General features: G+C 39.7%; 1 protein-coding gene and 1 pseudogene across 1 annotated transcript in view; both read left to right on the top strand.

Moving 5' to 3' along the window:
- The window catches only part of Pex1 (peroxisomal biogenesis factor 1), an 86943-nt gene that overhangs the window by 8755 nt on the left and 53484 nt on the right, over positions 1-24704 (top strand). The window contains exons 2-10 of the mRNA XM_045160225.1: positions 1287-1430; positions 2289-2372; positions 2735-2849; positions 2946-3679; positions 9845-9964; positions 17740-17863; positions 18083-18186; positions 19376-19458; positions 21036-21168. Of these exons, the coding sequence (XP_045016160.1) occupies positions 1287-1430; positions 2289-2372; positions 2735-2849; positions 2946-3679; positions 9845-9964; positions 17740-17863; positions 18083-18186; positions 19376-19458; positions 21036-21168 (1641 nt within the window). The remainder of the gene's footprint in view (positions 1-1286; positions 1431-2288; positions 2373-2734; positions 2850-2945; positions 3680-9844; positions 9965-17739; positions 17864-18082; positions 18187-19375; positions 19459-21035; positions 21169-24704) is intronic.
- LOC101611469 lies at positions 14022-16762 on the top strand (annotated as a pseudogene).

The following is a 24704-nucleotide window of genomic DNA, read 5'->3' as shown; positions in this document are numbered from 1 at the left end:
CAAAATTGCCTGAGCTTTGGTGGGTATGTCTTGAGTCTACTTCTGTGATGAGCTCTTAGGAGCCTCTGAATCTCTGCTTTGGTAGGTGTTGAGTATCCTCAGCATCTGTCTCCTTCACCCTGATGCTGATTGTCAGGTTCACCATGGAAGCAGCACTCATGTTTGTCTCCCCACTTCTGTGGTTTCAGCTGTGGCCTTTGCTGAAATGGGAGGAGTGGTTTATCTTCTTAGGTTTCACTACCTTCTTGGGAAAAAAAAAAAAAAAAAGAAGAGTCTCCCATGGAGAGTGAAGGCAGCATAAGATATGTTATTAATTCAGGGAGTGTTTGGTAGATGTAGCTCCTCTTTTTGCCAAAGACTAGGGGGAGCTTGTCATTGGAGAGCTTAATCTTTGTCACCATAGGATTCAGACCTGGTTCCCAGTTCCAGATGTGGGTTCCTTTCCATTGAGTGGATCTCTTAGCCTATCAGAAAGCCATTCATTACTCACCAAGGCTGTGTGCCACCATTGCACTGGTGTGTACATCCTATCAGGCTGGTTGCTTCTGAGTAGCTTAGACCCCTGCTTGTTCAAACCATTATTGGCCATTTACCCCCAATAGCTCCTGTAGCATTTTCCAGCACTAGATGGACTAACTGTCTGGGGACTAGTTCTCTTCTGAATTCCAGCCAGGTCTCTCTGTGCTCTGTATATGGTGTCTTCAGCAATAGAGTCTTACCTTTTACCTTGGATGGGCAATCAAGCAGCATCATTACTTCTATGCTTTGGGGCCATTATTAAGTAAAGTAAGAGTTGCTTAAGCATTTTTTTCCTGGCTGCAACACAGTTTCTATACCCATGAACTCAAAGCAGTTGTGGTTTTCTGCACAAGACTGAGTCTGTCAATATTTCATCATGGGTGGGGGAAAAGTTCATAGGACCCTCACACCTCCTAGAGTAGCTGTTAGTTGCTAGGAGACAGGAAGTCATGTTCTTTAGTGGTGTAGCCATGGTAAGTTGCCCATTCTTTATTGTAATTCTTTAAGGAGAGAGAGGGTGAGAGAGAGAATGCGTGGGAACACCAGGTGCTCCAACCACTGCAAACAAACTTCAGACACATGTGCCTCCTTGTGCATCTGGCTTACTTGGGTCCTGGAGAATCAACCCTGGGTCCTTTGGCTTTGTAGACAAGTGCCTTAACCATTAAGCCATCTCTCCAGCCCTATAGTTTTTTATATTGTAATAATGGTTTACCTGAATCCAGAAAAACACATTACATTTTTCCTTTCCATTTCTTAATACTCAGAATGAAGCTATAGAAATGACCTGGGGTCACCAGCCTGTGTACTTGAGCTGGGTGGAAGGCAGACATTTTAGTGATCAAGGTGAAAATGTGGCTGAAATTAACAGAAAAGTTGGTCATAAACTTGGAGTCTCAAATGGAGGACAGGTAAGCACAAAATATAATGGTGTAAACTTCTTTCTAATGTGACATGATACAGAAATAGATATGAAATTTAAAACTCAGATTCTTTTAAAGGAGCTGGGGTGACTTGCATGTTACTATAACTAGCCTAGGCTTTGCAGGCAAACACCTTAACCACTGAACCATCTCTCTAGTTCCCTTTTATTTGTTTAATATTTTATATTTATTTATTTACTTATTTATTGGAGAGGGAGGGAGGGAAAGAATGGGCATGACAAGGTCTCTAGCCATTGCAAATGAGCTCTAGATGCATGTGCCACCATGTGCATCTGGCTTATGTGGGTCCTGGGAAATTGAACCTGGGTCCTTAGGCTTTGCAGGCAAGCATCTTAACTGCTAAGTCATCTCTCCAGTCCTTTTTTTTTTTTTTAAAGAAAGTTCAGCTTTTTAAAAAAGGTTTTGTTTATTTATTTATTTATTAGAGAGAGAATGAGCATGCCAGAGCATCTAGCCACTGCAAACAAACTCCAGATGCACGTACCACTGTTGTGCATCTGGTTTATGTGGGACATGAAGAATCGAACCTGGGTCGAATTGAACCTGGGTCCTTAGGCTTCATAGGCTTATGCCTTAACTGCTAAGCCATCTCTCCAGCCCTCTCCAGTCCTTTTCTGTTGTTGTCTTTGTTTGTTTTTTGAGGCAGGGTTTTGCTCTAGCCCAGGCTGACCTTGAATTGACTATGTAGTCTCAAGATGACCTTGAACTCATAGCAATCCTCCTACATCTGCCTCCTGAGTGCTGGGATTAAAGGCATGGGCCACAACACCTGGCTCCAGAAAAGTCTTTTACAAGTAGTTTTACATTTCTATTTTTTTTTTTCAGGTGTTTCTCAAGCCATGTTCTCATGTGGTGTCTTGCCAACAAGTTGAGGTAGAGCCTCTCTCAGCAGACGATTGGGAGATACTGGTAAAGTTAAGCTACTTTTTGAAAATTGGTGTTTTTTGATTTCTCTGCACTTTATTATGTATTCTGAGTTGGTTTGAATTATAAGAATGAAGTGGTAGAGACCTAATGAGAACTACAGATAAGAAAATTGCAGTGTATTTGGAACTCATTCTAAATAAGTAGATGTTTAACTTCTCTTGGCACAGAAACAACAACAGAGCCAGAAGACTGTGAGATGGTGGATGTGCTAATTTTCATCACTGCAGCATCATATATAGCAGTAAACTTGAAAGTGAAAAAGCAAGAACAAATTGTGGTTTCCAAGTTGGGCCTGGGATGAACAGAGTATGGTGTGACCTGACCTTTTTCTCTGTTGGTTCCAGGAGCTGCATGCTGCTTCCCTTGAGCAACATCTTCTAGATCAAATTCGGATAGTTTTTCCAAAAGCCATTTTCCCCATTTGGGTTGACCAACAGACTTACATATTTATCCAGATTGGTAGGTGCTATTGTAATGTTGCCATGGCACTCCTCATGGAGTACTAAGTTCCAAACAGGGGAGATCCCACACTAATATGCTCTGTTTTCTATCTAGTTGCTCTCATGCCACCTGCCCCTTATGGAAGGCTAGAAACCAACACTGCACTCCTTATTCAGCCAAAGACACGCCAAGCCAAAGAGAGCACAGCTCCAAAAGTGCCTGGTGCATATAGAAAATTGCATAGCTATGGAGAAGACCAAACAGGGATGACCAAAGAACCTCAGACCATAGGACCTGATGAAATAGTCCCGGAGGCTCCAAGGGACTCATTGACACCAAGCTGGTGGGCTGTGATAGGAAACATGTTTTCTTTTGGATCTGAGAAGAGAGAAGAGACATCTTGGGGTTCAACTGAAATTAGTGCTTTCAAGATTATGCAGTCACAGGCTGTTCCTCTAGACAGTATTTTCAGGGTGTGCAGTGCTCAGCCTCCCAGTGTACATACCACATCAGCAACTTCAGCATTTGACAAACACTGTGCCATTCATGTATTCCCATGGGACCAAGAATATTTTGATGTGGAGCCTACCTTTACTGTGGTCTATGGAAAGTTAGTTAAGTTATTTTCTCCAAAGCAACGACAGAGCAAAACAAAGCAGAGTGTATTGTCACCTGAAAAAGAGAAGCAGATGATGGAGCCACCAGATCAGAAACAGATTAGCTCAGACCATAGTCAAGAAGATGGAGAGGCCTGGGTACTAAAGGTCATCTGGAATGGACTTGAGGAATTGAAGAATGCAGTGAAGTACACCAAAAATGTAGAACCTCTCCATCTTGGGAAAGTCTGGGTTAGTATGAATTTTATGATTTGGAGGAAAGTTGTATTACATCCCCTAACTTTGAATTAGAATAATATATATAAATTGAAAACCAACATAAGAAGAAATTCAGCATCTTAAGTCTCCAGGGATAGGAGACAACACGTGTCTGCTGTATTTACCTTAATTGGGTAAAGATATTTTCTGGCCAAATAAGCATGGATAAGTGCAGGCCCATAAACGTCAGAATTTCTTGTCTGAACTTGCATAGCTAGTAAGAGGCAGGTGGGATTCAAGTCCAGGTAGATTGCTTCAGGGTTCGGGCTCAGCATGGAGTACCCTCCAGAGCCGCACTTTAGTGCCTGCAGAAGATCTGTTCTGAAGTTCTTGATAGCAAAAGAAGGACTTACAAGGTGTGGGGGAAGGTGTCTAGTGTAGTGCAAGAATCACACTATGAAACGGCATACTTGCTGGCTGAGGTGGCGCATGAATCGGAACACACACAGAGGCTACATGTCCTGTTGTCTATTCTTTAACTTTTGTGGAGCAGGAACAAGAAATTGATAAGACCTGAATCACCAGGCCCATTTATTGGAACCTAACTTTAGTTACTGTGAAGTGAACAATAATAGAAAGGGAAAATTATCTTCTTTGGAGATTTAAACCAAACAAAAAAACCCATTTTTATTTATTTGATGGAGAGGGAGAGAGGAACAGGAAGAGGCAGAGAGAGAGAGAGAGTGAGTACACTAGGGCTTCTAGCCACTACAAATGAACTCTAGACACATGTGCCATCTTGTGCATCTGGTGTATGTGGGACCTAGGGAATCAAACCTTGGTCCCTTAGCTTTGCAGTCAAGCACCTTAACCTCTAAGCCATCTCTTCAGCCCTGCAGATTTTTTTTAACATCACTGTGTAGCCCAGGTAGCTTTAAACTTTGTAGCCCAGACTGGTCTCAAACTTGTGATCCCACTGCCATAACCTCCCAGAGTGCTGACATCGTAGACATGTGTTACTGTGCTTGGCCTTACCTATGCCTTTTATGCAAGAAACTTAACAAGTTTTAATTTCTTTGGTCTGCCATTTTCTTTTTTAAATATTTATTAGCAAGTGTAGTGGTGCACACCTTTAATCCCAGCACTTGGGAAGCTGAGGTAGGAGGATCACTGTGAGTTTGAGGCTACTCAGAGACTACATGGTGTATTCTAGGTGAGTCTGGGCTAGAGCAAGACCCTACCTTGAAAAAGAAACAAACAAACAAATTCTTGCAAGCAGAGTTAAGAGAAACAGAGAGGTTGGGCATGCCAGGGCCTCTAGCTGATGCAAACGAACTCCAAATGCGTGTGCCACTTTGGGCATCTGGCTTTACCTGGGTAAAGGGGAATTGAACCCTGGTCATTAGGCTTTGCAGGCAAGCAGCTTAACCACTAAGCCATCTCTCTAGCCTTGGCCCATGTCATTTTCTAAAACTGTTAGCTTTAAGCTGTTCATTTAGGTAACCCTACCACATCTTCAAAATTGTCTGATGCTGAACTTGTTTACTTTAGCTGTTGCTGCCATGAAATGGAAATATTCTTTTGTTTTCTTGACTGTAGATGGTGAGGATGGTGTAAGTACTGGTGGGAGGCATTTGAGCGTCCTGTAAGGTAGTATTAAGGACTTTGCACTCAGATTCCCTTTCCATTCTAAAGATTGCACAGCCATAGCAGTGGGAAGTGACAGTAATAATAATTACCATCAGGTGCTAGAACTGGCTTCACTTGAGAAATCAAAAAATTGCTGGGCATGGTGGTGCACGCCTTTAATCCCAGCACTCAGGAGGCAGAGGTAGGAGGATTGCCATGAGTTCGAGGCCACCCTGAGACTACATAGTGAATTCCAGGTCAGCCTGGGCCAGAGTGAGACCCTACCTTGGAAAAAAAAAAAAGAGAGAGAAATCAAAAAGTGATCACTGGGAGGTACAGATAACAAGCTAATGTTAACTTGAACTTTTATTAGCCTCTAAAGGGTATTGGTGTTTTTTAGCCTTTTTATTATTAATTATATTTACTTTTAAATTTTTGCATAAATTTTTAATATTTTGCTTTTTAGTTAAATTTTTATTTGCTTATTTGAGAGAGAGAGAAGCAAATAGAGAGAGAGAGATAGAATTGGTGTTCCAGGGCCTCCAGCCACTGCAGATGAACTCCAGACACATGTGCCACCTTGTGCATCTGGCTTATGTGGGTCCTGGGGAATCAGACCTGAGTCCTTCGGCTTCACAGGCAAATGCTTTATCTGCTAAACCATACTAGTTTTTAAGTCAGAATATATACCTTAGAGTTCTCATGCTTTTGTCTAGTGTTACTGTCTGTACATACTCTACAAATGAGCAGTCATAGTAAAGCAAGTAAAATATGTATGCCTTTCAGTACTTATAAATATCTGGGGGGGATACAGCTTCTGAACATCTTTATTGGATAAAATTTAACGTATATGATTTAATGTGTACCACAGTGGTTTTTGTATAATATTGTGAAACCACCACCATAATCTAAATTTAGAGCATTTTATCAATGAGGGCAAGAGATGTTACCCATTGCCTTTTTTAATAATTTTTATTATTTATTTATTAGAAAAAGAGAGAGAGAATGGGTACGGCAGGGCCTTCTGCCACTACAAACAAACTTCAGACACATGCACCACATTGTGCATCTATCTTTACATGAGTACTGGGGAATTGAACCCAGGCCATCAGGTTTTGCAAGCAAATGCCTTTAATTACTGAGCAATTTCTCCAGTCTGTTTTTTTTTTTTTTTTTTTCTTGTCTTACCCTTTGCCTCTTATACTGAGTTCTGTCTGGATTTTATGGTAAGCTATCTGTGACTATAGTTAATCATTCCAGCTTTTTTGTTGTTGTTGTTGGTTGTTTGTTTGTTTTTTTTTCCCCAGTCTATATCATCTTTAATTCTCCCATGATACTTAAGTCAAAGTAAGGAAACGATAGTGGCAGGGCAGCATGCAGAAAGCTGGGGATAAGGCCGTGTCCTATGAGGTGTTTTCTTTGGAGGCAGGTATGCAGGAGCCTGCAGGAGTAAGGTTCCAGGATTCTAAACTGCACATGAGCAGCAGCACATCAGCCATGGTCCCCCCTGGAGCTGAGGGACATAACAGGTACAAGGCTTCCCTAAAATCACTATTGGGCCCTTTCAACATTTGAGTCTTCACCTTGGTGGCCGACCCAGCCACACTTGGCTCTTGTGGTCTTTTCACTTGTCTTCCCTCATGTCACTGAGACACCAGAAATATCCTTCATGGCCACCCGTTCTACCATCTAAGCTCACCATGGCGTCCTTGTCCTTCACCCTTCCTTCACCTGCAACACCTGACAGTTTCATGTGAACACAGTACTGGGCCTGGTTCCAGACTTTGAGAAGGCCCGACATGGGGTCCCTAAATTTGCATTTATTTATTTTTTTTAAATTTAATTTATTATTTTTCTTTTCAGTAAATACAGGCAGTTTGGTACCATTGTTTAGGCTCATTTGTGATCTACCCCCTCCCATTGGACCCTCCTTGTTGATGTATATGGGTCGTGCATTGTGGAGTTAGCCCCCAGTTATTGGTATGATAAATGTCTCTGCAAATCATGACCCAACATGTGACTCTGACATTCTTTCTGCCCCCTCCTCCACAAAATTTCCCTGAGCCATGTTGGGTTCATTTTTGGTCTGCTTCAGTGCTGAGGTGTTGGGGGCCTCTGAGGCTCTGGCTCTAATTTGGTAGGAGTTGATTTTTCACTGCGTTGGTCTCCTTCCCCTTTGTGCTGGTATCCGGTTCACAGGAAAACATCACCCTTGCTTGTTTTGCCAGTTGTCCTTAGTTTCAGTTGGGCCCCTTTTGAGGTATGTTGGGGCAGCTCTCTTCTTAGGATCTGCTTCTATCTGGAAAAGAGAAGCAGATTCTCCAACGGAGAGTAAGTTAGCACCCAGAAAATTGAGATAACACTTACTTTTTTTAAAAAATTATTTATTTATTTATTTATTTGAGAGCGACAGACACAGAGAGAAAGACAGATAGAGGGAGAGAGAGAGAATGGACGCGCCAGGGCTTCCAGCCTCTGCAAACGAACTCCAGACGCGTGCGCCCCCTTGTGCATCTGGCTAACGTGGGACCTGGGGAACCGAGCCTCGAACCGGGGTCCTTAGGCTTCACAGGCAAGCGCTTAACCGCTAAGCCATCTCTCCAGCCCAACACTTACTTTTTTGATAGACAGTTTGATAGGTGTAGGCCCTCTTATACCCCGTGATTGATGGTAGCTTGATATTGTAGAGTGGGCTTATGTTTGGGTATGGTTCTGACTTGTTTCCCAGCTCCAGCTATGGGTCTAGTACCACTGAGGGGATCAGTTAGCCAAATCAAGAGCAATTGGTTCCTCACCATGGCTGTGTACCACTATTGCACTTGTGTGTTGTTGTTGTTTTTGAGCTTTGGTTTTTTGTTTTATTTTGTTTTCTGAGGTAGGGTCTCACTCTAGTTCAAGCTGACCTGGAACTCACTATGTAGTTTCTGGGTGGCCTCGAATTTATGGTGGTCCTCCTACTTCTGCCTTCTGAATGCTGGGATTAAAGGTATGTGCCACCATGCCTGGCTTGTTTTTGTTTTTTTTTGAGGTAGGGTCTCACTGTAGCCCAGGCTGACCTGGAATTCACTATGTAGTCTCAGGGTAGCCTCAAACTCTCTGTGATCCTCCTACCTCTGTCTCCCAAGTGCTGGGATTGAAGGCATGTGCCACCATGCCTGGCCATTCCAACTTTTTGGTTCTCCACTTTTATAAACAAAGACTGCAAATTTGCAAGCAACGTTAAATTTGAGGATATTTGTATCATAGTTTAAAATATTTCTATTGTAGATTGATTCAAAGGCATCTACTTAAAGCTGTACTTCTCAAGAATATGTAAAGTGAAAAAAAGAAACATAGGGGGGAAACTAGAGTGTTTATGTGGTATAACTATGCCTGGATTTCCATCATGATACTGTTAGCTATATTAAGGCTATATAGTCTTTTACTTTTTCTCTTTCTTTTTTCTTTTTTGTTTGTTTATTTATTTGTGTTTTTGAGATAGGGTCTAACTCTAGGGGCCAGGTTGACCTGGAACTTACTCTATGGTGCCAGGCTGGCCTCGAATTCACAGTGTTCCTTCTATCTCTGCCTCCTGAGTGCTGGGATTAAAGGTGTACACCACCATGCTTGGCCAAGGCTATAGTCTTGATGTTTATTTCTCTCCTAAGCCCAAGGTAATGAAATTTTAATATGAGACTTTGGAGAGGTGAATAGGTGATGAGGATGAAGGCCTCATAAGTAGAACAGTGTCCTTAAAAAAAGAGACCCAAGGACACTAATCCTTTCTGCCATATTGAGGATATAGCAAGAAGAGTGTCCTCACATGAGGGACTATGAAGAGAGCCCTGACCAAACACCACATCTACCATGCCTTCCCTGATCTCAGACTACAAAACTGGACTGAATTCGTGTTGTTTATAAGCTACCCAGTTTATGGTATTTCTGTTATAGTGGCCATGTTGCCCCCTTTTTGTGGTTTTTATTTTTATTTATTTATTAGAGAGAGAGAAAGAGGGAAAGAGAATGGGTGTGCGAGGGCCTCCAGCCACTGCAAATGAACTCCAGAGGCACGTACCACCTTGTGCTTCTGGCTTACGTGGGTACTGGGGAATTGAACTTGGGCCCTTAGGCTTCACAGCAAGCACCTTAACCACTAAGCCATCTCTCCAGCCCAAGGCATATAGCTTCTATAACCTGAGTTCATTGAAGCTTATATTAATATTTAGATTATGAAATGGTTTTTTGGTTTTTTTTTGGTTTTTCAAGGTAGGGTCTCACTCTAGCCCAGACTGACCTGGAATTCACTATGGAGTCTCAGGGTGGCCTCAAACTCATGGCAATCCTCCTACCTTTGTCTCCCGAGTGCTGGGATTAAAGGCATGCACCACCACGCCCAGCTAGATTATGAAATGTTTTAATCAGTATTGATATTCTTGTTTATTTTCTTTCTTTCTTTTTTTTTTTAACTTTGTTTTATTTTTTGTTTTCTGAAGTAGGGTCTTGCTCTAGCTTAGGCTGACCTGGAATTCACTATGTGGTCTCAGGTGTCCTCGAATTCACAGCAATCCCCTTGTTTATTTTCAATTGTAGATTCCAGATGACCTGAGGAAGAGACTGAATATAGAAATGCATGCAGTAGTCAGAATACTGCCAGTGGACATGACCCCTAACATCCCAAGATCACTGACACTACGATCTACAGAGAACTTTGTGAGTTCAAATCTGTTAAATAAAAATTCTTTTTAAAAAAATTTTATTAACATTTTCCATGATTATAAAATATATCCCATGGTAATTCCCTCCCTTCCCACCCCCACACTTTCCCATTTGAAATTCCATTCTCCATCATATTACCTCCCCATTACAATCATTGTACTTACATATATACAATATCAACCTATTAAGTATCCTCCTCCCTTCCTTTCTCTTCCCTTTATGCCTCCTTTTTACCTTACTGGCCTCTGCTACTAAGTTAAATAAAAATTCTTGCGTGTGTGTTTTAAGAATTCTAGTTGCGCCGGGTGTGGTGGTGCACACCTTTAATCCCAGCAATCCGGAAGTAGAGGTAGGAGGATCAGGATTCCAGGTCAGCCTGGGCTAGAGTGAAACCCTACCTCAGAAAACAACAATAACAACAACAAAAGAATTCTAGTTGTTCATAGGATGTTGTGCTTTTTCCTAGCATGAAAATGGAGTCTTTTCATATGGTTTTATTATATCATAAGGTATATAATATAATGCAATCTTATTTAAACCACTTTAAGTATACCATTCAATAGCATTTATTACATCCATAATGTTACGCAGCCATCACCACTATTTCCAAATCTTTCTAAAACTTTTTCATCACTGCAAACAAAAACTTTGTACCTGTTAACCAATGACTCACCAACCCTAGATAACCTTTACCTATGTTGTGTCTATGAATTTGCTTTTTTAAGTAGATATTTTATATAAGTGGAATCCTACAGTGTTTGTCCTGTATATCTCTCCATACTGTGGCATGTATTAGAACTTCTTTCCTTTATACAGCTAAAATAATATTCTCTTATATATGTACATTGCTTATCCATCCATCTGTTGATAAACACTTGGGTTATGTCTGCTTTTCTGTCTATTGTAAACTGTGCAGTAGTGAACAGTGGAGGACAGTATCTGCTTGAGTCTCTATTTTCAGTCCCTTTGGGTATATATCTAGAAGTGAAATTTCTGGATTGTATGGTAATTCTGTGCTGAATTTGTTTAAGAAGCCAAGAAATCTTTAATAAGCAATATGCACATGTAATGTTGTACCACTACAAGACTTGGTGATGCCATCCTTTAAAAGATTGATATTGTGCTACATCCATGTAATTTAAAGTTTTTCTGTCTTGTTTAAATATTACTATTGTGGTATACAAGGGTGCTATATCAATTTCCTTTTCTACTCAGTTCTTTGAAAACTGGTCTAATTGGGAAATTAGATGTTGAACTTTTAGTTATAAAATCTTTTTAAAAAGTCACTAAGGGCTGGGGAGATGACTTAGTGGTTAAAGTGCTTGCTTGCAAAGCCAAAGGACCTGGGTTTGATTCCACAGTACCCATGTAAAGCCAGGTGCAGTGGTACATGTATCTGAAATGGCCTACCTCATTCTTTCTTTCTTTGTTGTTTTTTTGTTGTTGTTGTTGTTGTTGTTTTTTAGTTTTTCAATGTAGGGTCTCACTCTAGCTCAGGCTGACCTGGAATTCACTATGTAGTCTCAGGGTGGCCTCGAACTCACAATGATCCTCCTATCTCTGCCTCCCTAGTGCTGGGATTAAAGGTGTGCACCACCATGCCCGGCATTCTTTCTTTCTTTCTCTCTCCTGCTCTCTCTCTCCCCCTCTTTGCTTATAAATAAATAAAAAACATTTAAGTTATTAAACATATGCCAGTTTGAGTTATAGCTCTTCAAATAAGTATATTATAGGAAATTGATTGTATGTTCAAGAACTTCCTCATATAAATTAACCTTCCTCTGATAATCTACATGAAATTTTTGAGTCCTCAGATTCATGATGGTTGTTACACTGCATAAGAGATAATTAAACATACTTTACAGTTTTGAGACCCTGCCCCTCCCTGTGGAGCTATTGTGGTCAGTGGTCAGTGGTTGTTGGAGAACACAGAGTTGTTCTCCAATGATGTGGCGGGGGGGAAGAATAGGTCAGTGGGAGTGGAAGGGGGATAAGAGAGAGTAATGGGGGAATCTATATATGATCACATTACCATATAAATAAATTGTCAAAGAACAAATAAAAAGGAAAAACAAGTTAAAAAATTAATAATTATTTTTATTATTATGAACTTTACAGTATGAACACAATACATATTGGTCATATTCCCGTGGGGTTAAAATTTTTTTTTTAAGAACTTTATAGTTGAGAACACCAATTATCTGTCTGGAGATGAGGAAAAAAATAATTGCTGTTTTTTTTTCAAGGTAGGGTTTTGCTATAGCCCAGGCTAACCTGGAATTCACTATGTAGTATTAGGGTGGCCCCAAACTCACAGTGATCCTCCTGCATCTGCCTCCTGAGTGCTAGAATTAAAGGCGTGAGTCACCATGCCTGGCTGAATTTAACTGAGCATTTAACACATCGGCTACACAATGCGTTAATTAACTTTTTCGTTCTTGGTCTTCCTGTTTTCCAGTGGCTAGCTAGGTCCTTTATGTAAGAAGGTAACTAGCCACTGGTTATTAGATTTTTTTTTTTTAATTTGAAAGAGAAAGAGGAAGATAGAAAGAGAAAGAGAATGGGAGCTCCAGGGCCTCTGGTCACTGCAAACAAACTCCAGATGCATGTGACATCCTGTGCATCTGGCTTATGTGGATACTGGGGAATCAAACCTGGGTCCTTAGGCTTCACAGACAAGTGCTTTAACTGCTAATCCATCTCTCCAGCCCCAAAATGCCTTTTTGTAGGTGGCTTCCTTTTGGTAGTAATAGTTTTGAATTAAGCCTTACACTACTGTTGTCAGCCTGACTCTGAGTAAAGAAAACAGGACAAACCAGTTTGAGAATGGTTGGATAGAGAGGGTTACTTTGCTTGAAAAATATTCATCATCTTTTCTGTATGATTTATGTTATTTTTAATGTCAAATAAGTTTTTGTTTTTGTTTTTTTCAAGGTAGGGTCTCACTCTAGCCCAGGCTGATCTGGAATTCACTATGAGTCTCAGGCTGGCCTCGAACTCATGGCGATCCTCCTACCCTGCCTGCCAAGTGCCTGGATTAATGGTATGCACCACCATGCCTGGCTCAAATAGATTTTTAAACTTAGTTTTAATTTTAAAAGACATTTTAAACTTAAATGCTTTAAATTACCAGTATTTTTCTTAGCATTTGTTGGAATGATAGAATAACACTCAATATACTTAAGTCTGTGGTACAGGTAAGAAAAGAAACAGTAGCTTAAACATTTAATGGTTGTAGTTTTCTCATGTACAAGGAAGTTTCGAGGAGTGGACAGGTGGATAGAATAGTACATAGCAAACAGCTTTTATCACTTTTTCTCTTTTGCTACTCTCAGCTATCACTGCTCCTGTATCTAACAAATGTTTGCTGTGCTTATAGATGCCATGACCACATTCCAGGAGCAAAGGCCCAAGGCCAAGCTTTGCTGTTGTTTCTCTGCCTTTAGTTAGGAAGAGATGTCCTTCCTGATTGCTGGTGCATGCTGTTGGCTAGGTGAAGGGCGTGCCCCTCTTTCTTTTCTCTAAGCTAAAAGTGGTGGTGCTTGCTTTCCTTGATAAGCAGAAGGTAAGGGAGACCAGGGTTGGAGTTATTACTGCATTACTGAGTGAACGTAGAGAAAAATATCACAAAACATGACCCGGCATGGTGGCACATGCCTTTCACCCCAGGACTCGGGAGGCAGAGGCAGGAGGATCACTGTGAATTCAAGGCCAGCCTGAGGCTACGTAGTGAATTCTAGGTCAGCCTGAGCTAGAGTGAGATCCTACCTCGAAAAAACAAAACAAACCAACCAACCAAACAAACCAAAAGATCACAAAACAGGTATGTGTTGGTGAATGTGAGTACGGGAAGCAGCGGCCGCCATTTCAGGGAGCTTGCAGACTCTGTCGCAGGGGTGAATCCCGAGCAGCCCTGCTCTCCTGCACGGGCTCCTTTAATCCCATTGTTTCTTTTAGACTCGCCTGGGCCCTGACTCCCTAGGAGCCGATATTTGGGTTGGGTGGTACCGCAGCCTGGGCCTAGGGGTTTATCAGTAGCAGAGGCAGAAGCAGACTTCACCGAGCCGAGCACAGGCACTCGAAAACCCGCACAGGTGTTAAGAGAAAATGGCAGACGATATTGATATTGAAGCAATGTTTGAGGCCCCTTACAAGAAGACTTGCCTAACGATATCTCACCTCTACTCCCATGAATTCACCTTTGATTTCAGTGTGAACTGTCAATCATAAGGATGAGAACAAGTTGAGCAGCACTAACGGCCATGAAGAATGTAGCAAAAAAATACTTTGCATTTAAAATTTAGAAGTTCTTACATGGAAGAGGTCAAATCCAGTTATAGCAAAATGCCTTTACAGGAGAGGCCATATAACCAAAAAGTCTCAAGGCCCAGCCCAGTGGACCATTTACTTCAATGATGTTCAGTGCAAAATTCCACAGCCACTAAAGACCTTGGAAAGTCCCATTTAAGTTGTAACAGGATTTGACTATTAGAATGGATTTTGATAACCATTTCTTTAGTTGTCAAATGTTTGTTGAAGCTGGAATTTGTTGTAGAGAAGTATACTAGTTTCTTGCACCCTTAATCTTTTGCATGGGCTTTCATCATGGAAGAATGTATTTTCTGAATATCTTAGTATTCTGTCTTTTTACCTGATTGGGGTTGCCTTCAGATGTAGGAGGGGACTTGTTTGCAAGTAGTCTAGCAAGACTTTAAGAGGAAATAGGCATCCATCTTTGAGCAGAGCAACAGCTTTCTTTGTTCTTTTGTTGTTGTTGTTGTTTGTTTTGTTTTGTTTTTATTTCTAGGGGATGGAATTCTTCCTTATCCCTTGATTTGAATTAATTATAAATACAACTTTTGGTGTTAGTCACCTCACAGAATTCTTTAGTTTGAAAGATAGTGTCAGGTTTTTGAGACAACAAAGTTGGAGTGTTAACTGTTGCCATTCTGAGCATTGGCATTACTTTGACTTCTATATAAATAATGAGTGTAGCCTAATTTTCTGTCATGTGCTACCTATCATATATTTCTGACAGTCAGGTGGATTATCTTGAAATTCTAGACAAAGTTTCTGCCTCCTTGGAAAGCTCTATATCTCCTTGTGATTGGAGTGTGGGTTTCAAAATTCCAGAAGGAGAAAACAGAGCAAGAGCAGAAGTCGTAGTCATGAGTAAAAGAGAAGCAAAAGTAAGGAACAGAAGTGAAGTAGAGATAGAGAAAGAAAAAAGAGTAAAAGCCATGAACGGAAACGAAGTAGAATCAAAGAAAGGAGACGAAGTTGCTCACGAAGTCAAGATCACAGATTCTGAGGCCGCTACCCAACTCCCTACTCCGGACCAAATTTTAACAGTGCCATCCGAGGAAAGATTGGGTTGCCTCATAGCATCAATCTAAACAGACGACGTTCCGAAGCAAAAGTCCATTCAGAAAAGACAAGAGCCCTGTGAGAGAACCTATTGATAATCTGACTCCTGAAGAAAGAGATGCAAGGACAGTTTTCTGTATGCAGCTGGCCGCAAGAATTCGACCAAAGGATTTGGAAGAGTTTTTCTCTACTGTAGGAAACGTTCAAGATGTCAGGATGATTTCTGAGAAATTCAAGATGTTCCAGAGGGATTGCCTATGTGGAGTTTGTTGATGTCAGCTCAGTGTCTCTAGCAATAGGATTAACTGGCCAACGAGTTTTAGGAGTGTCAATCATAGTACAAGCATCACAGGCAGAAAAAAATAGAGCTGCAGCGATGGCAAACAATTTACAAAAGGGAAGTGCTGGACCTTTGAGGCTTTATGTGGGCTCATTGCACTTTAATATAACTGAAGATATGCTTCGAGGTATCTTTGAGCCTTTTGGAAGGATGAAAGTATCCAACTCATGATGGATAGTGAAACAGGTCGATCTAAGGGATATGGATTTATTGTGTTTTCTGACTCAGAATGTGCCAAAAAAAGCTTTGGAACAACTTAATGGATTTGAACTGACTGGGAGACCCATGAAAGCTGGTCATGTTACTGAACATACCGATGCATCTAGTGCTCGTTCATTTTTGGACAGTGATGAACTGGAAAGGACTGGAATTGACTTGGGAACAACTGGTTGCCTCCAATTAATGGCAAGACTTGCAGAAGGAACTGGTTTGCAGATTCCACCAGCAGCACAACAAGCTTTACAGATGAGTGGCTCCTTGGCATTTGGTGCTGTGGCAGATTTGCAAACACGACTTTCCCAACAAACTGAAGCTTCAGCCTTAGCTGCAGCTGCCTCTGTTCAACCACTTGCAACACAGTGTTTCCAACTTCCTAACATGTTTAATCCTCAAACAGAAGAAGAAGTTGGGTGGGATACAGAGATTAAGGATGATGTAATTGAAGAATGTAATAAACATGGAGGAGTTACTCATATTTATGTTGACAAAAATTCAGCTCAGGGCAATGTGTATGTGAAGTGCCCATCAATAGGTGCAGCTATTGCTGCTGTCAGTGCATTGCATGGCAGGTGGTTTGCTGGTAAAATGATAACAGCAGCATATGTACCTCTTCCAACCTACCACAACCTCTTTCCTGATTCTATGGCAGCAACACAACTTCTAGTTCCAAGTAGACGATGAAGAAAGACACAGTCCTTTATGTACATAGCTTTTTTTTCCTTGAGAATTCATCTTGAGTTATCTTTTATTTAGATAATAAAGAGACAAGAGTCTACTGTAATTTGTATACAATTCCTGTTACCTTGAAAAATAAAAATGTTAACAGGAATGCAAGTGTGCTCATTCTCCCTAACTAGCAGTTCCCAGTGTATGCAAATCTGTTCTCTTGTTCTGCCTTTAAATGTTCATGTAGAAAATTACATTTAAGGATATAGAGGAATAGCTCTTGGTGAACAAATGTGCTTTCTGTGTAAAGGCAGACAGGTATGTAATGATTTTGATGTTCAGAAGATTAACTTTTTACGCAAATTTCATTTCATGATGTTATTTGGCTCGTGGTTTTGCAGAGGTTTCTCAAATACACAAAAGTGTATGGAAATTCTAGGCAGCTACAGGGCTGTTTGGCATCTCACCTTGCATTCTGATCATTTGGCAACAAAGGGAGATTTAAAAATTATATTTCTTGATGGAAACTTTTCAATTAATGTATCTGTAAAAGTTTCTTTGTAAATACTGTGCTCTGGTGTGTCTTAAGATTCCAAACAAAATGATCCCTGCATTTCCTGGAGCAGTCTGGGCAAGAACTAGGAAATGCAGAAATAGGTTTTGTCTGGTTGCATATAATCTGCTCTTTTTAAGCTCTGTGACCTCTGAAATATATTTTTGGGTTACTTCAGTGTGTTTGACAAGACAGCTTGATATTTCTATCAAACAAATGACTTTCATATTGCAACAATCTTTGTAAGAACCACTCAAATAAAATACTCTTTAAAAGGCAAAAAAAAAAAAAAATCACAAGACACTTTACTGTTTACATGTGTCCTGCAGTATACTCATCATACTAAACATCTGTCCATAGAATGTGAAAATCCCGTATTGATCGTGTTTGGTAAATTTGTTTGGAAAAGATGTTAAAACAGGGATGTTAAATCTAAGTCAGATATCAGGATAATTGGATATTCTGCTTTGTTTGTTGTTTTCTTGAGTTGGGATCTCACTCTGTAGCCTAGGCGAGGCTCAAACTCAGGGTGATCTTATTGCAGCCTCCCGAGTGCTGGGATTCTAGGCATGTGCCATCATGCCTGCCATGTCAGATCCATTACTCTTTGCTTTTCTCTGGCAGCCCCAAGATGTGACTGAAGAAGATGTAAAAATGGCATTCTCTTCATGGCTTCAGCAGTCTGCTACCACCATGCTTCCCTTGGTTATACCAGAGGAAGTGGTAATAAAGCTGGCATTTAAAGAGGGTAATAAGTAAATGTTATTTTCACATACTATTCTAGTGAGATGGTTCTAATGTTTTTATTGTTTTCCTAGCCTGTGTCATATGTGAACAGTTAAACAGTAATGAAACAGTATTTTGTATATTGAAGAATTCCTTAAATTTAAGTAAGTTTGATATTTCAAATCATATTATTTATACTCAGTTTCAGTTCTAACTTCATTTATCATTTTCTTTTTAATAGGATTGAAAGCATTTTCTCTCAGTGTTGTTCATTCTTGGGAAAAAGAGAAAGGAAAATGTATTTTTCTTTTGAGTACCAATCTGCTGCAGAAGATCTCAATACAAGTAATTACACACTACTGATATTTAGTATGACAGTGTTTATTACATGTGGTTGGTGATAAAGACTGAACTTCTTTCTAAGAGGTTGCATCCTGAAGTGTATTAGAAACCCAAATAAGAGTAAGGAATAACTTGATTTAAAATATTTTACTGTATAATTTCTTAATGTCATCTGTGTAAGTGATTGAGTCATCTTAATTTAAAACCCAGCTAAGTACAAGTAAGTTTTAAGAATAGTGTTGACTGGCAAGTAATTCACGATTTAAAGTACGAGGTTTGGTGGTTTTTTTTTTTTTTTTTTTTTTAGGTAAGGTCTCACTCTGGTCCAGGCTGACCTGGAATTAACTATGTAGTCTCAAGGTGGCCTCGAACTCCTCCTACTTCTGCCTCCCAAGTGCTGGGATTAAAACGTGCACCACCATGCCCAGCTTAAAGTTCTAGTTTTTAAACAAATGATAGTTTTAGAGGTCTTATTTTAAAAATTCATATTTTACATGCTTACTTTGTTGCATTATTTTGGCAATTATTAAATTTTCAACTCTTCATAAATATTGTCACATCACTTTTTTTCCAGAAGTATTTTATTTTATGTATTTATTTTGGTTTTTCAAGGTAGGATGTTGCTCTAGCCCAGGCTGATGTAGAATTCACTATGTACCTCAGGGTGGTCTTAAACTTGTGATGGTCCTCCTACCTCTGCCATCCAAGTGCTGGGATTAAAGGCGTGAGCTACCACGCCTGGCCAGAAATATTTTAAAACTCATCTTTTTAGAATATGTTTTAGGATATTCATTGTTAATAGAATTGAAGCTACACTGGTCATTTAGAATTTCAGTGGTTTGGAAGTAGACATTGTTTCTTTCACTTTGAAATATAATTGAGGGAATATCATTCAGAGAAGGAACAAATTTAAGAATTGTGGAAAGAATAAATGTGACCTAAATCAAAATTGCAAATATATGTATCTAAATGTATGAGGAGACACTGTTCTTTCTGCTTATTTGCCATTAATATTTATGTTCTCTACATGAGTACATTGTTCTTATTAGGATATTTAGGTGATGATCTTGGATGCACAATTTATCTATTTTCTCTGATATAACAGATTCAATAATTCACTTTTCTGGGACCCAAATAACAGGCAAAAGACATAACTTTGAAATGTAAAACTAATTTTCCCTTGCTGCTATAGGTCCTTCTGGATCCTATGGTAAAAGAAGAAAACAGTGAGGAAATTGACTTTATTCTTCCTTTTTTAAAGCTGAACTCTTTGGGGTAAGAAGTTATGGCCACACTAGTATACTTTTGAAACATGTTTTGACAGGGTTTCTATGTGTAAATATTGAAGTAGATGTGAATGCCAATTAAAAATGCTTTCTAATGCATTAGATTTTTTTTTTCAAGGATCATTTCTATCTTCACACATAGATTAGAAACTTGCTTTGTCTTCTAAGCTAACCAAACGTCTTATTAGAAATTTACTTTGAGAATTAGTAAGAAGAAAGTAAATAGATACCACTTGGATCATATGTACCTAAATAAAACAGTGATTCTTAGAAAAAAACAAATGTATTTCAAAAGTTGAATCCAAAACATTGGTTGAATGTTTAAAAATATTTCAAATTAAGTTATTCCTTCACTGTCTTATAATTGGGATATTTTTGTGTTTTCTCAACTTTTCAGAAAAATCTGAAAAAAGAGCTTTCTCTTAATTTTGTTATTTCTTATGAATATGAAAAGCATTCATGTAAACATTAGATCTTGGAATTCATTACATGGGCTTTTAGTAGATGTGGTGGTGATTTAAGTTCTTTTATATTATTGTATAATCTATAACTTTAAATCAAAAAAATAAACCTTAAAATAAAAGTATTTAGATGCAACACAATATCATTGAGAGTAAAACTTTTTCAAATTCTAATTTTAGGAATTTATTATTCTCTCTCCATTATTATGACTAAAGTTGTGGTAGAAGTCAAATAGCTTACAGTTAGTTAAATATAAAATACTGATTGAAACTGGATTTCAAACTGGATTTCAAAGGTGACATTTGAGAGGAAGTCTTCACTTATCCTGATAAATTTTTCTAAAGCACCCATTTATGATTATATTGATTGCTAAACTAAAGTTATTTGAGGATAGGGACAGGGTTTATGTGTGTTCAGATGGAACCACTAAGAAACCTATTTAAGGCTGAAGATGACAAAACTAACTTTGAAAGCTGTGGTAGTTATATCATAGTTAGAGCATTAATTAGTATGAGATGTTAAGTAAAAGTCATCAGTATGCTGGGAGATGGCTCAGTTGGTTAAGTACTTTGTACACAACCATGAGGACCTGAGTTTGGCTCCTCAGAACCACACCTATAATCCCAGCATTGGCAAGGTATGAGGATTGGTAGGGCTTGCTGGCCAGCTAGTCTAGATGAACTGGTAAAGGTTTAGTGAGAGAAACTGTCTCAAAAATTGAAGACACTTGATGTCACTCTCTGGCCTCTACACATACATGCATGCACATACATGTGCACACAAATCAATAAAAATAATAACAAAAATAAAAGTCATTAGTCCAGAAAGGAAAATTTCAGACTTTTTAAAAAATATACGTTATTTATTTATTTGAGAGAGAGAGAATGGGTATGCCAGGGCCTCCAGCCACTACAAACTCCAGATATATACACCCCTTCGTGCATCTGGTTTATGTGGGCCCTGGAGAGTCAAACCATGATCCTTTGGCTTTGCAGGCAAACTTCTTAACCACTAAGCTGTCTCGCCAGCCCTCAGCCTTTTTTTTATAACTAGATTATGTCCTTCTTTAATCTCAGGTCACATAACAATTCATATATTTTGCAGAGGTGTGAATTCCTTAGGCTTAGCATCCATGGAGCACGTCACTCACAGCCTCCTGGCACGCCCTTTGTCTCGGCAACTGATGTCTCTCATCGCAGGACTTAGGAATGGTGCCTTGTTACTCACTGGAGGAAAGGTATATGGCTATTGTTCTTTATTGGGTTTCTTATCTATTCTAGAGAGCTGTTACTACAAGATAGAGAAAGCAATCATTTATTAATACTTTTGTGTGTTAGGTATTAAAGAAAGGCTAAGAGCCTCAGGGTGGGTGGGTATTAGGTGGCTATTAGGTATTAAGGAATTAATGATTAATAAGACTGATGTTTCTTTGCCCTTTTTGTGCCAATTGATATGATTACAGGATTGTTGGCTCCTAGGCTATTGGTAGGGTAATGATAGTATTGAATTTTGAACCAGACTTGAATCACTAATAAATCCCAGTTGGTTGTGGTAAATCGTTCATTGTATTTTGCTGAGATTTTTTTTCTACATTTATGAGAGACACAAGTCTGTGCTTTTCATCATTGTCCCACCTTTGTCTGCTTTTGTTTTCAGTGTAATACTGGCCTCATGAAATAAGTTGGATCATGTTCTCTTTTTTTTCTTAGGAAAAGGCATTCATTCTTTAAATGTTTGATAAAATCTCTAGTGAACCCATCCAAGCCTGGAGAATCCTTTATAATAATTACAAATTCCATCTTTTTAATGGTTATAGGACTATTTGCATAATGTACTTCATCTTACTTGATAAAGATTTGGTAAATTTTTAAGGATATGTTCCAATTCTACTATAGCATCAAGTTTAAGAGTATGGAGTTGTTCTTGTTTTTTAATTCTGGATTCTTGCAAGACCTGTTGGGATACCCTGTTTCCCACTGCTGGTGATTTTTGTCTTCTTTCTCCTTTATCTTCGACAGTCTAGCCCAATATTCTTGACCTCTTAAAAGAGCTTAGCATCTTACTCTCTACCAGTATAGTGTTGTTTTCAAGGTCTAAAGACCACAGTGTGCCTCTTTTAAAACTATATTTTTTTCAAGATAGGTTTCTCTCTAGCCTGGTCTAACCTGGAATTCACTCTGTATTCTCAGGCTAGCCTCAAATTCATGGTGATCCTCCTACCTCTGCCTCCTGAGTGCTGGGATTAAAGGTGTGTACCACCATGCCTGGCTATTTTTGTTTTAATAAAAATGTTGCCTCAATTCTGCTGAAGGTCTTTGGTGGGGTCATTGGTATTCATTGTTGAGACCAAGAGGCCTTAGTCAGTCTCTGCAGGAGTGGGGGAGACATGGTATCTCAAGCTATTCCCATCCACCCTGAGGCTTTTAGTCTTTCTATCCCCTCTTCCATGATGCTCCCTGGGCCTTGGTCTGCAAGATAGAGATCTGATTTAGTGATGCTTTCTCTGTGGACTCTAGATCTCTGTTTTGATGAGTTTGACTGACCATGGTGTCTGTCGCCATTTCCCTGGAACTGGTTTTCAGGCTAGCTGTGAGAGCAGTATTTGTGTCACCATTTCCCCTGTAATGGCTTCTGTGCTTGGACAGATGAGGTGGAGGAGACCCATCTCCTGGTAGACAGCTCTCTCTGCTTGATACTGATATATCCTTATTCTCCCCATCTATAAAATAGAACAGAGTCTCCAACTAAAAGTTACAACAGTTTGAATAAAAAGGGATAAACCTAGTCATTAGAAAGATTATTGATATGTATATTCATTCTTCTTAGAGAGCAGTGGAGGTTCTCTCTGAAGCCTGTTGGTTTCCTATCCTAGGGAATCTGGCTTGGTTCCCAGAGCCAGATATGATTCACCAACACCCCCCCCCCCCACACACACACACAGAGGGTCTCATGTCCAATCTGTGAGCACTTGGTTACCTCCATCAGCTATGTGCCACTATTGCACAAGTATTTTTTTTAAAATATTTTACTTATTTATTTGACAGAGGGAGAAAATGGGTATACCAGGGCCTCTAGCCACTACAAATGAACTCCAGACACATGTGCCACTTTGTGCATCTGGCTTTATATTGCTACTAAGGAATCAAACTCGGGTCCTTAGGCTTTGGAGGCAAACACCTTAATTGCTGAACCATCTCTGTCCAGCTCTTTTTTTTTTTTTTTTTTTTTTTTTTTTGAGGTAGGGTCTTGCTCTAGCCCAGGCTGACCTGGAATTCACTAGGTGGTCTTAGGCTGCCCTCAAATTCACGGCAATCCTTCTACCTCAGCCTCCTAAGTGCTGGGATTAAAGGCACTACTGTGCCTGGCAGTATTTATTATTTTAAAAAGCAGTATCTGGATGGAGGAGGTGGCTTAGTATGAAAAGCACTTGCTATATAAACATGAGTATCTGAGTGTGAATCCCCAGAACCCAAGTAAGCTAGATATAGTAATGTAATATCTGTAACCCCAGTGTTCCTATGGTGAGTTGGGAGGCAGAAACAAGAAAACCCCTGGAGAATCAAGGTGCCTGTCTGTGAAGTGTAAGGACCCAGGTTTGATTTCCCAGAGCCCAAGTAAGCCCAGATGCACATGGCATTGCATGCATCTGGAGTTCATTTGCAGTGACTAGGTGCCCTGATATGCCCAACATCTCTCTCTCCTCATAAACAAACAAACAAACAAACAAATACAAATTGTTTAAATATATTAAATAAATATAAATTCTTTTTAAATTTTAAAGTAATTTTTACTTATTTTATTTATTTATTAGAGAGAGAGAATGGGCATACCTGGGCCTACAGTCACTGCAAACAAACTCCAGATGCATGCACCACCTTGTGCATCTGGCCTCTGTGGGTACTAGAGAATCAAACCTGGTCTTTAGGCTTTGCAGGCAAGCACTTTAACCACTAAGCCTTCTCACCAGCCCTTGTAATCTTTATGTTAGCCGTATATTAATTTATCTTCAAAGTGGATCTTTGATATTTTCAGCTAATAGTTTATGATACAAGCTGAGTGTGTGGAGGCATTCCTTCCCATCACCTTAGTTTTTTTTGTTGTTGTTGTTACACATTTTATTTATTTATTTGGCAGAGAGAGAGACAGATAGAGGACAGAGAATGGACACACCAGGAACTCTAGCCACTGCAAATAAACTCCAGATGTATGCACCACCTTGTGCATCTGGCTTACGTGGGTACTGGGGAATTGAACCTGAGTCCTTAGGCCTCACAGGCAAGGGCCTTAACTGCTAAGCCATCTCTCAAGCCCAAACTTAGTCTTTTAAACATGTGCTCTATGACCTTAAATTGAATGTGCCCAAAAATGGGTCTGTCTTTCCTTTTTAAACTACAACTTTAGAGCTGGGCATGGTGGTGCATGCTTTTAATCCCAGCACTCAGGTGGCCAAGGTAGGAATATCATCATGAGTCCAAGGTCACCCAGAGACTACAGAGTGAATTATAGGTCAGCATGGGCTAGAGGAAGACCCTACCTCCAAAATTCACAAAAAGAAAAAAAAAAAAAAAGAAAGAAAATCTCTGGAAACTTTTGGGCCAGTTATCTCAGCATATGCAGCAAAGCAACACTGTCCCAAGCAAGGTGAAAGGTAAGGACCAACACCTAAGGTTGCCCTCTTGTCTCTGCATGTACATCTGTTCTCCCTCACCCACTTGGATATACAAGAGAACAAAACAAATAAGAGCAGTGTCCATCTCACCAACAAGTAGTATA

Source organism: Jaculus jaculus, chromosome 10 (genome assembly GCF_020740685.1).
Source record: "Jaculus jaculus isolate mJacJac1 chromosome 10, mJacJac1.mat.Y.cur, whole genome shotgun sequence".
NCBI classification, from domain to species: domain Eukaryota; kingdom Metazoa; phylum Chordata; class Mammalia; order Rodentia; family Dipodidae; genus Jaculus; species Jaculus jaculus.
The sequence above is the reverse complement of the archived record's forward strand: the minus strand, read 5'-3'. Positions and strand labels throughout refer to the sequence as shown.